Raw genomic sequence first — 12356 nt, forward strand, 5'->3', positions numbered from 1 at the left:
TGCCGTGTATACGGTACCGAAGTCACGTGCGTTAGCTTTTAGACTAGTTACGTACACGATGTCAATGCCGGCAATTTTATCCTTGCAGGAAAAACATCGAAATTTAAACAAAGTAACGATCACACATAACACTAAATAACTGCCTTCATTGTATGGTAACTCGCGGTGACCGGTAACTCAGTTTTAATGAATGACATGCTTATTTCTTTACTCTATCACGTTTTACAAAATATGTAATATTGGGAATGCGGTGGGTGGGGTAGCGCCGATGTCAGGATTTTCGTTTCGGACCGATTGAGTTACCAAAATTTCCGGAGCCCTGTTTGGGACCACAGCAAGTGTCATAGAAAATTTAAAAGCCCCTTTAAGGTGGCAAGCTTGTTCTATTAAATGTTGTCATTTTTTTTCCCCCACAAAATTCATCATGCCCATATATATCATTTCAAAATGCAAGGCTACAATAAATACTTCACTCTTTCAAAATCTGTCAGATTTTGGACTGGCGATAAAAAACTTTCTGTTTCTTGTAATCAAGATACTGTAAAATCATTTAATTTCGTGGGCATGCAATTTCGTGGTTTTGGTCAAAAGGAAAATTTCGTTGGGATATGAATTCGTGGACTTCAATTTTTTAACATAAAATGAATTGGAATTTTACTTGTTCGTTGGGACTAAATTTCGTGGATTGACTCAGCCACGAAATCCACGAAAATTAGTCATCAATTATCTACCCATTCAGAATTTTATGCCTTTGATTTCCCATCCGAAGTACATAATTGCTAATTTTAAAGCCGTTAATTTAAATTCATTTACATGAATCCCTGGAGAAGACGTAATTCTATAAAATACTTTGAACACTTGTTAAATGGTATTAACTAACAGATTTATCTCTTATAAAACTGACATGCCCAAGCGTCCTCTGCAAGGTTTACAATAACACGGAATATAAATTAAGCTTCAACTGTGCTAAAAAAAAGACATCTCTTTCCAAACTAAGCTTGCCACCTTTAAAGATTTTGAAAATCTACAATGTCTTTTTTTTCAGCGCACTTTCTTAGGACCTTGAAAATCTAAAATGCTCTTTATCAAATTGCTTTTTAGTACTACAATGTTTTTTTCAGCACACTTTCTTGGGACCTTGAAAATCTAAAATGCTCTTTATCAAATTGCTTTTTTAGTATATTGATTTTCTATGTTCTTAATCGATGCTTTTTTATTTTTTGCAGGGTGAGGTCTTTGAAAATCTAACATGCTCTTTATCAAAGCATTTTTTCAGAATCCTGAAAATATATGTTGTTCTTCAGCATCATTTTCGGACACTGAACATCTAAAATGTCTTTCAAAGTGCTTTTTCAGATCTCGATATAAATCTATAAATTAATGTTCTTCAGAAAGGCACTACTTTCTGGGGACCTTGAAAGTCTAAATTGTTCATTATCAAAGCGATTTTTTGGATCTTGACACTGATGGTGCATCTTTTTTCTCTAAATGTTCCGTATCGACAAAATCCATATTCATGTAATGTAACTCGTAACACTTAGAACGGACCGTTCCAGTTATTGTAGACGTATAACCACAAAACGGGTTTAACCTGTAGTTGAATTTCTTGAATCCAATTCCCTCCAGTGCTTTCAGTATCTCAAACTTTTCAACAAATTCTTTTTTCGTTAAAGTTCGGTCATTCTCTTTTGTTATCGGAACAGGAAGTAGATGGATCTCGAAAGCAAGTTGTTTCACATGCTGTAGAATATTGTCCTTAGTCAGGCTTTTAATGACTTCCCACTCCAAATATTCTATATCAAATTTAAGGTAGTCGATTACCTTCTGAAATTGAAGATTAAGCACATAAGTTAACTACTGAAAACATTGTCTCCCTTAAATTATATGAAAAAGTTCCAGGGTTTCTGTTTTTTAAAATAAAAAACAATGTACAGGTGAAAAATAAATAAATAAGAGCTGTCCGTAAGACAGTATGCTCGACTTTACTCGGTGCTTGACTCTGAATTAGAGCTTTGCCAGTAAAAACTACATAAACTTTTAAACAAAAAGTTCTAAGTTAAAAGGGGCATAACTCTGTCAACAAGGCAGTCTGAAAGACAGCTAAATCCCCCTCCACTGCTATGGATAGTGAAAGGGTAAACCTTTGATTTTAGCTGTGACCTTGACCTTAAACTGACATGGCTGACTCATAAATTCTGCACAACGTCTTGATGAGGTGATCATTTGACCAAAGTTTCATGAAAATCCTTCAAGGGGTTTAGGAGATACAGAGCTGAAACCTTTGACCTTCAGTTGTGACCTTGACCTTGAGTTGACATGGCTGACTCATGAGTTCTTGATGAGGTGATCATTTGACCCAAGTTTGATGAAAATCCTTCAAGGGGTTAAGGAGATACAGAGTGGACACCAAATGGAAGGCTCAAACCTTCGACCCTTAGTTGTGACCTTGACCTTGAGCTGGCATGGTTGACTCATAATTTCTTCACATCGTTCTGATGAGGTAATCATTTGACCCAAGTTTTATAAAATTCCTTCAAGGGGTTTAGAGATATAGAGCAGACACGAAATGGAAGGCTCAAACGTTTGACCTTTAGTTGTGACCTTGACCTTGAGCTGACACGGCTGACTCATAAGTTCTGCACATCGCCTTGATGAGGGGATCCTTTGACCCAAGTTTGATGAAAATCCTTCAAGGGGTTTAGGAGATATAGAGTGGACACAAAATGGAAAGCTCAAACCTTTGACCCTAAGTTGTGACCTTGACCTTGAGTCGGCATGGCTGACTCATGGGTTCTGCACATCGTCTTGATGAGGTGATCATTTGGCCCAAGTTTTATAAAATTCCTTCAAGGGGTTTAGGAGATATAGAGCGGACACAAAATGGCAGGCTCAAACCTTTGACCTTGAGTTGTGACCTTGACCTTGAACCGACAAGGCTGACTCATGGGTTCTGCACATCATCTTGATGAGGTGATCATTTGACCCAAGTTTCATGAAAATCCTTCAAGGGGTTTAGGAATATGGACCGGACACGATTTTGTTACGGACGGAAGGACGGACGCAGACCATTCCTGTAATCCCTCCGCCACGGCGGGGGATTAAAAATCAAACACAGTTGTGGGTATTGTTTCTCCTGGTGAAGACTATGATAGTAAATAACTATTTTTAAGTTTCAAGTCAAAAGTTTTGATAGTAACGTAAGATATTTGACATTATCAAACACTTTAAGTTAATATTAAGGGGAATGCACTCTGTCAAAACTCAAACCAGAGTTATGGGGTTTGTTTCTCCTGGTGTAGACTTTAATAGTGAATAATAATTTTAAGTTTCAAGTGAAAAGCTTTGTCAGTAACAGAGATATTTAACTTCATCAAAAACTTTAACCAACGGCAATGAGTGTAATAGCTCTACTTTTTTCTTCGAAAAATCGAGCTAAAACATAGCTACTATGTTGAAAAAATAAAAATTAATGAGCCATGCCATGAGAAAGCCAACATAGAGGGTTTGTGACCAGCATGGATCCAAACCAGCCTGCACATCCACGCAGTCTGGTCAGGATCCATGCTGTTCGCTTTCAGAGCCTATAGCAAATAGAGAAATTGTTAGCAAATAGCATCCGCGCAGTCTGGTCTGGATCCATGCTGGTCGCAAACCCACTATGTTGGTTTTCTCATGGCATGACTCAAATAAACACTTATTGACATGTGATCTCATCCTATCATTCAATTATCCCCGACAGCTAAAATCTAAGTTACATTTTTGTTTCCATACTTACAGAAGTATTTGAAAATATCAGTTTTTATTTGTTTTTCCAACTTTTTAGATGCAAAAAATTCACCTTCACTAGGGCTAAACAAATTCTTTGAAAACAATTTGTCCTGCTAGACAATCTGCCTACAATTTGTACTCATCCTGAAATTCGACTTTTCCAGACAGTTATTTAAAAGTCTGTTAAAAATGGTACTACTAAAATTCTGTTCTGGGCTGTACAGTGTCTAGCTAATGTGATTACATTGTATCATGCAGTACCGCAATGGTACAGGACGGATTTTAATTGCAGTAGGCTTTAAAAGTGAACAGCATGGATCCTGACCAGACTGCGCAGATGCGCAGGCTGGTCTGGATCCATGCTGGTCGCAAAGCCACTATGTTGGTTTTCTCATGGCACCGCTCAAATCAAAAATTGCATTCATCCTGCAGGACGAATACTACAGCAAGCTCCACTTGCCCAGAGCCGGATTTCTATTCATATTTACGAGCACGCAAATGAATTTGTCGATCCCTGTATGCAATCAAATGTAAACATAAATCATGAGATCAGTACTTTTAAATGGCCTTCATCGGTAATGTGTTGCCTGAAACTCTTCATCCGCCAACCATTAGACAAACGATCTGTTACCGCTCCTAAACCGTACGGTTTGAACAGAATGAGATCCGTTCTGTTATGTTCTTTCTTGCCAATACTGAAAAAAAAACAATAGAACACGATATCTGAATCGACCTGTGAAAATCAAACGATGGCACTTGGGATAGTTACTACTGTAAAAGCAGAAATGTTTGTGAGGGTTTAATTCTTGCTATATCTGCAAGGTCCCACACTCTCGAACATTGATCTCCACATAAATATTATTCCTTAAACAAAAACACTCCAAATTTGTGAATTCTTAACACTGACTGAGAATAAGTTTGCTGACCACGAAATTGTTAAATATAGCTTACATGAAATTTACCAAAATTCCAATATTAACATCACCTCGGAGGAGTAAACACCACCCTAACATGACCAATATTTTTTTTTGCTGATAGTGGAAATTCTTAATACTATGAAATCATTTGAATTCGCTGGCATGAAATTTCGCGCAAACGTGAAAAAAGACTGTTTCACGCAGACTTTAATTTTCGCATTTTCAATTTTAGAAATGAAAAAATAGAATAAACTGATACTAATAGCACGGTCTTGAATTTGCGCATCGGTCCTAGCGCGAAATACGTGAAAATTCGTCCTACGCGAATGAAAATGATTTCACAGTAAATCAATTTCTCTGGACTGAACAACAACATTTGTACAACAAACATGTTTCAGTCTTCCAAGTGGTGTTCAGGCTCGAGAGGTTTCAATGAATTGTCAAATTAAAAGTGCATGTGATATCTGATCACATTCAACTTAAATTAAAGGGGCATGTGGTACTTGATCACAACTTAAAATAAAGGCGAATGTTGTTCTTGATCACAACTTAACGGGGAATGTTGTATTTGATCACAACTTATATTAAGAGCATGTGGCATTAAAAATTTTGATCCCAACATAAACAGGGACATGTGGTACTTGATCACAATTTAAAGAGCCATGTTGTATTTGAAATAAAACTTAAAGGGCATTTGGTATTTGATCACAACTTAATAAGGGGCATGTAGTATCTGATTTATACTAATCAAATTAAAGCTGCCTTTGGTATTTGATCACAACTTAAATCTTGCAACACAAATTACATTCACCTATTGTAGCTGTAAAACAGTAACCTGGAGCAGCTTTTTTGTGTGGCATTCAAACAGTCAAAAATGCCTGCTTAAACAAACTTGCCACATAATTATTATAACCAAAATTATAGCAATATTCACTGTACGTTATCAGTGCTATACAATACTATAGTTATCAGTAATAGTTATTTCAGATTTCAGATTTGAAAAAAGGTACTGCAATATTACCTTGGGTCAAAGGCCAGAACTCTACATTTGTAATAGTCATAAACATCATCTTCAAAACGCCAGTCACTTCCGATACTGAAATAAAAAAATTAAATTATAAGTGTTATCCTTTCAGTCCCTATGATTTTTCTATGTATATAGTCAAACTGTCATATTTCAAATTAAAAAGGAAGTTGTTAGGTTTGATAGAAGAAAACTAACCCAGGTGTTACTCTGTGTATTATTCTTGGTCAAATTGCTATGCAGTGATCTCCCTTGCCGCTACACTGTCACTGATCACTGCCAACACAACATTCATGTGACCATTGCTCATCACGTGATGATCGGTATACATGGCGGATGAAACTCCGAAGAAATGGGTTCGCCTTAACTGTTTTTTGCGATAGAAAGTGGTACTATAATTTAAGTGGAAAAAAAAGCCAGACAATGTAGGTAAACTTTATAACGAATTTAGATTTTCAAGCTTTTGTTGATGCATAAATAAAAATGTCCACTTAGCTGAATTTTAGATAAAAATTTGTGTTGGCAGTGATCAATGAGAGCGTAGCAGGAATGGAGATCACTGCATAGGAGTTTGATTCTGGCTATGGAATGGGTGTAAAAAGTATAAAAACAAGAGCCATGTCAGACATGGCTAATCCCCCCACCGGGCAGCTGTATTTGCAAATGGAATGTTAATTTTGTGGTTGTTTAGTAATCATTGTAAGTCTTTTGTTTTTTAAAGTCCACAAAAAAACTCCTTACTAGGTAGAGATACCTTATATATAATAAAATTAATAAAATACACCTAAAACTGGAGAGTAACATCTATGCTGTACCACAGAAAAGTGGTCTTGTTTTTTCCCTAGGGTCAATTATAAAAATGTTACAATATAAGTTATTTATAGTAACAACTAAGGGAAGTTAAAAAAAAAAAAAAAAAAAAAAAAAAAAAAAAAAAATTGCAAGTCCACACAAAAATCTTTATCAGGAAGAGACTGGTCAAAATACACCTCAAAATTGGATTTAGCATGTTTGTTGTACTACAGAAAAGTGGTCTCGATTTTTCCCTACGACTAGTAATGAAAAAGTTACAATAAAAGCTATTTAAAGTAACAACAAAGGGAAGTAATTCTAAAGAAGGGAACTGCGCATGACACTTCGTCTCATGATGGTGTATAATTGTGCCAAGTTACATCAAGATCCCTCTATGCATGAAGAAGAAATGCTTCGGACAAAGTCATTCTTGTATCTGACCTTTGGCCTCTAAGTGTGACCTTGACCTTAGGCCTAGTGACCTGGATCTTGCGCATGACACTCCGTCTCGTGGTGGTGAACATTTGTGCCAGGTTATATCAAAATCCCTCAAAGCATGAAGAAGAAATGCTCCGGACAAGGTTTTTATTCTTGTATCCTTTGACCTCTAAGTGTGACCTTGACCTTAGACCTAGGGACCTGGTTCCTGCGTATGACACTCCGCCTCGTGGTGGTAAACATTTGTGTCAAGACATATCAAAATCCCTCCATGCATGAAGAAGATATGCTCCGGACAAATTTTTTTAAGAAAATATGATAAAGGGGAATAACTCAAAAAATAGGCAAGGTAGAGTTATTGTTCTTGCACACTGCACTTCCTCCCAATGTGTTCTATCAGTGTATGAAGTTTGAAGAAAATCCCTCCAGTACTTTTGGGGTTATGCTCCGGACAAAATGTTTTAAGAAAATATGATAAAGGGGAATAACTAAAAAAATAGGCAAGGTAGAGTTATTGTTCTTGCACACTGCACTTCCTCCCAATGTGTTCTATCAGTGTATGAAGTTTGAAGAAAATCCCTCCAGTACTTTTGGAGTTATGCTCCGGACAAAATTTTTTAAGAAAATAAGATAAAGGGGAATAACTCAAAAAATAGGCAAGGTACAGTTATTGTTCTTGCACACTGCACTTCCTCCCAATGTGTTCTATCAGTGTATGAAGTTTGAAGAAAATCCCTCAAGTACTTTTGGAGTTATGGTCCGGACAAAGATCGTTGCGGACGGACGGACGGACGGACGGACAGACGGACGCACGGACGGAGAGCATTTCTAATATCCCCTTCACCTTTGGTGGGGGGATAAATAAATATAGTCAAGTTTACAGCTCTCAACAAATTTTATGGGAAAAGTTTAACATAAACTCTGACACAACTCGATTGTTTTCTTATTAAACAAAGAAGGCTGAAAACTGTGAGTTCTTATTCAACAATTCATTTTTTCTGACATCACAATTATTACGTCATAAGCGTTAGATGGTATAGTGGAGCGCTGGAAAAGAAGTCAACAGAAATCAGGCAAATATTTGATGGATTATCAAGGACGTTTATAACAACCCTTGATGAAATAATATATCTCAGTGATTTGCTCCTGAATTAAATCATTGTCGCTTAGATGCACATTATTTTATCACTCGGGCTGCGCCTTCACGATATAATTCCCCAAACAATGATTTTATTCAACGACAAATCACTGTTTGGGATATACATGTATTATTTCTTAATTAGAACAAAATATTTTTTAAGTCTGTATATTGGAAGAAGTATATGTGTTCCACCAGCATGACTTTAGTACACTATAACTTATATTGTCTTTCATAAGTTTCCAGCATTTCTACTGGTCAAGATACATGTATGTCATGTGCTGTCCATAGTATTAAATATAACGTTATTATATCAGTTGATGTAATATCCAATGTGAATTTTGATTTTAATGTATTAGGCCCCTAATAGTAATGTTTAAGAAATGGCATTTGGTTTGTATATTCTTACAGTTGATCGTGCTTTACCTTGTGTTGCAAATTTTTAAAACCTTTTACCCGGTGCCGTTTTTATAAATTTTGTATAATTAATAGTATTTCCTCAAGCTCAAGTGGGGACAAATTTCAAAGTGATGACCTTTATCTAAAACGTTTACAGAGAATTCATTTTACCATTATTTTTTATGAAAGAAACATCAAACTATTGGTAAACATAACTTAAAATAAAACGGTCAATATCATCTTTTTTGGGTGCCTCAAGTAAACGGGTTTAATGTGACAGAACTCTAACTCCAACATTGAAAAATTAAGGTCGAATGCTGTGAGTCTGTTTTGAATTATGCTCGCTTCATTCAAAAATAACCTTCGGGCAGAAGTAAAACCTACCTACATTTCTTCCACAATATGTAATCTAAAGATTGAAGGCAAAATAAAGAACTTTTACCGTATGTAACTCAGTATTTTTAAAGATGTCTAACTCTACCCCTTCTGTTGCAGAGGTAAATTCACTTTGAACAGCAAGAAATCGCTTATCAAATGGATTCTTCCCATTTTTATGCAAAAAATCATTAACAAGTCTTAAAAGAAGTGAAAACTTACTAGAAACAAGAGGACCATGATGGTCCTGAATCGCTCACCTCTTCCCACATGACCCAGTTTTGAGTATGATGTCGTTTTTTTATATTATTTGTGACCTAGTTTTTGAGCTCATGTGACCCAGTTTTGAACTTGACCTAGATATTATCAAGATAAAAATTCTGACCAATTTTCATGAAGATCCATTGAAAAATATGGTCTCTAGAGAGGTCACAAGGTTTTTCTATTATTTGACCTATTGACCTAGTTTTCGAAGGTACGTGACCCTGTTTTGAACTCTACCTATATATCATCAAGGTGAACATTCTCACTAATTTTCATGAAAATCTCATGAAAAATATGGCCTCTAGAGAGGTCACAAGGTTTTTCTATTTTTATACCTACTGGCCTAGTTTTTGACCGCACGTAACCCAGTTTCGAACTTCGCCTAGATATCATCAAGATGAACATTCAGACCAATTTTCATACAGATCCCATGAAAAATATGGCCTCTAGAGAGGTCAAAAGATTTTAATAATTTTATACCTACTGACCTAGTTTTTGATTGCAGTTGACCCAGTTTCAAACCTGACCTAGATATCATCAAGATGAACATTCAGACCAACTTTCATACAGATCCCATGAAAAGTATGGCCTCTAGAAAGGTCAAAAGGTTTTTATATTATTTGACCTACTGACCTAGTTTTTTAAGGCACGTGACCCAGATTCAAACTTGGCCTAGATATCATCAAGGTGAACATTCTGACCAATTTTTATAGAGATCCATACACAAGTATGGCCTCTAGAGAGGTCACAAGGTTTTTCTATTTTTAGATCTACTGACCTAGTTTTTGACCGCACATGACCCTGTTTCGAACTTGACCTAGATATCATCAAGATGAACACTCAGACCAATTTTCATACAGATCCCATGAAAAATATGGCCTTTAGAGAGGTCACAAGGTTTTTCTATTATTAGACCTACTGACCTAGTTTTTGATGGCACGTGACCCACTTTCGAACTTGACCTAGATATCATCAAGATGAACATTCAGACCAACTTTCATACAGATCCCATGAAAAGTATGGCCTCTAGAGAGGTCAAAAGGTTTTTTTATTATTTGACCTACTGACCTAGTTTTTTAAGGCACGTGACCCAGTTTCAAACTTGACCTAGATATCATCAAGGTGAACATTCTGACCAATTTTTATAGAGATCCATACACAAGTATGGCCTCTATAGAGGTCACAATGTTTTTCTATTTTTAGACCTACTGACCTAGTTTTTGACCGCACATGACCCTGTTTCGAACTTGACCTAAATATCATCAAGATGAACATTCAGACCAATTTTCATACAGATCCCATGAAAAATATGGCCTTTAGAGAGGTCACAAGGTTTTTCTATTATTTGACCTACTGACCTAGTTTTTGATGGCACGTGACCCACTTTCGAACTTGACCTAGATATCATCAAGATGAACATTCAGACCAACTTTCATACAGATCCCATGAAAAATATGGCCTCTAGAGAGGTCACAAGGTTCTTCTATTATTTGACCTATTGACCTAGTTTTTGATGGCATGTGACCCACTTTCGAACTTGACCTAGATATCATCAAGGTGAACATTCTGAACAATTTTCATGAAGATCTCATGAAATATATGGCCTCTAGAGAGGTCACAAGGTTTTTCTATTTTTAGACCTACTGACCTAGTTTTTGACCGCACGTGACCCAGTTTCGAACTTGACCTAGATATCATCAAGATGAACATTCAGACCAACTTTCATACAGATCCCATGAAAAATATGGCCTTAAGAGAGGTCACAAGGTTTTTCTATTATTTGACCTACTGACCTAGTTTTTGAAGGCACATGACCTAGTTTCGAACTTGACCTAGATATCATCAAGGTGAACATTCTGACCAATTTTCATGAAGATCTTGTGAAATATATGGCCTCTAGAGAGGTCACAAGGTTTTTCTATTTTTAGACCTACTGACCTAGTTTTTGATGGCACGTGACCCAGTTGCGAACTTGATCTAGATATCATCAAGCTGAACATTCTGACCAATTTTCATGAAGATCTTGTGAAATATATGGCCTCTAGAGAGGTCACAAGGTTTTTCTATTTTTAGACCTACTGACCTAGTTTTTGATGGCATGTGACCCAGTTTCGAACTTGACCTAGATATCATCAAGCTGAACATTCTGACCAATTTTCATGAAGATCTTGTGAAATATATGGCCTCTAGAGAGGTCACAAGGTTTTTCTATTTTTAGACCTACTGACCTAGTTTTTGATGGCATGTGACCCAGTTTCGAACTTGACCTAGATATCATCAAGATGAACATTCTGACCAACTTTCATAAAAATCCCATGAAAAATGTGACCTCTAGAGTAGTCACAAGCAAAAGTTTACAGACGGACGCACGAACGGACGACGGACACCGCGCGATCACAAAAGCTCACCTGGTCACTTTGTGACAGGTGAACTAAAAAATGGAAAACAAGGAAAAAAAATTTGGTCCCAGTGGCGTTTGAACCTACGCACCCCTGAAAATTGCAGTCAAAGTAGGTTCATGGTAGGAATTGAATACTCTTCAAAAAGAAGGTACTCTATTATGGGCCTAATACCTTAAAACAAAAGGGCTTGTACATTAACAATACTGTTTCCTTGACAGTGAAAATCCTGTCACAAAAAAACAGAGCTTAAAATACAGTGTTTGTTTCATCTATAATCAAGTCAAAAATTTTACCCAAAGGAGTACACTAGGCAAGGTTTCTTCAGTCTGAAGGGTGGTGACATACATACATTCCACCCACCATCGTGCTGACTGCCAAGCCTTACATCATTACCACATATCACATCCTTCTTTTCAAGGTACCTGAAAATAGGTACAATACTTTCATTAAATCACATGTATTTCATACAACAATTAAAAAAGCACTGCATCAGGAAAGAAATTTCAAAATCACATGCACCACCACCTCAATAGCCTAGTTATAGAGCACCAGCTTCTAGTGCGAAGGTTGTGGGTTTGCTCCCTGATGGCGTCTTACTAAAGACATGAAAATGGTACTAGAGTAGCTTCATCGCTTGGCGCTCAGAATTAATATGTTAGTTCTAGGACTGGTATCAGTATAACATTACTGGGTGTGGTATCATATCACGTGTCTACTGTCTGATATTCCAGTGAGGCTGCACTATAAAGCCGAGCATTGTGCTCACTGTTACCAGTAGGCACCGTCATTTAAATGAATAAAAAAAATTGTTGAAAAAGACGCTAAACCTGAAAACGCAC

General features: G+C 36.6%; 1 protein-coding gene across 1 annotated transcript in view; it reads right to left on the reverse strand.

Moving 5' to 3' along the window:
• Positions 1-411: 411 nt before the first annotated feature.
• LOC123541740 (probable methyltransferase-like protein 24) overlaps positions 412-12356 on the reverse strand; it is a 29206-nt gene continuing 17261 nt past the window's right edge. Inside the window, exons 3-6 of the mRNA XM_045327312.2 lie at positions 11811-11939; positions 5707-5781; positions 4325-4463; positions 412-1824 (exon numbers count right to left, since the gene is read on the reverse strand). Of these exons, the coding sequence (XP_045183247.2) occupies positions 1438-1824; positions 4325-4463; positions 5707-5781; positions 11811-11939 (730 nt within the window). The 3' untranslated portion in view covers positions 412-1437. The remainder of the gene's footprint in view (positions 1825-4324; positions 4464-5706; positions 5782-11810; positions 11940-12356) is intronic.

This window comes from Mercenaria mercenaria, chromosome 19 (assembly GCF_021730395.1).
Source record: "Mercenaria mercenaria strain notata chromosome 19, MADL_Memer_1, whole genome shotgun sequence".
Taxonomy (NCBI): domain Eukaryota; kingdom Metazoa; phylum Mollusca; class Bivalvia; order Venerida; family Veneridae; genus Mercenaria; species Mercenaria mercenaria.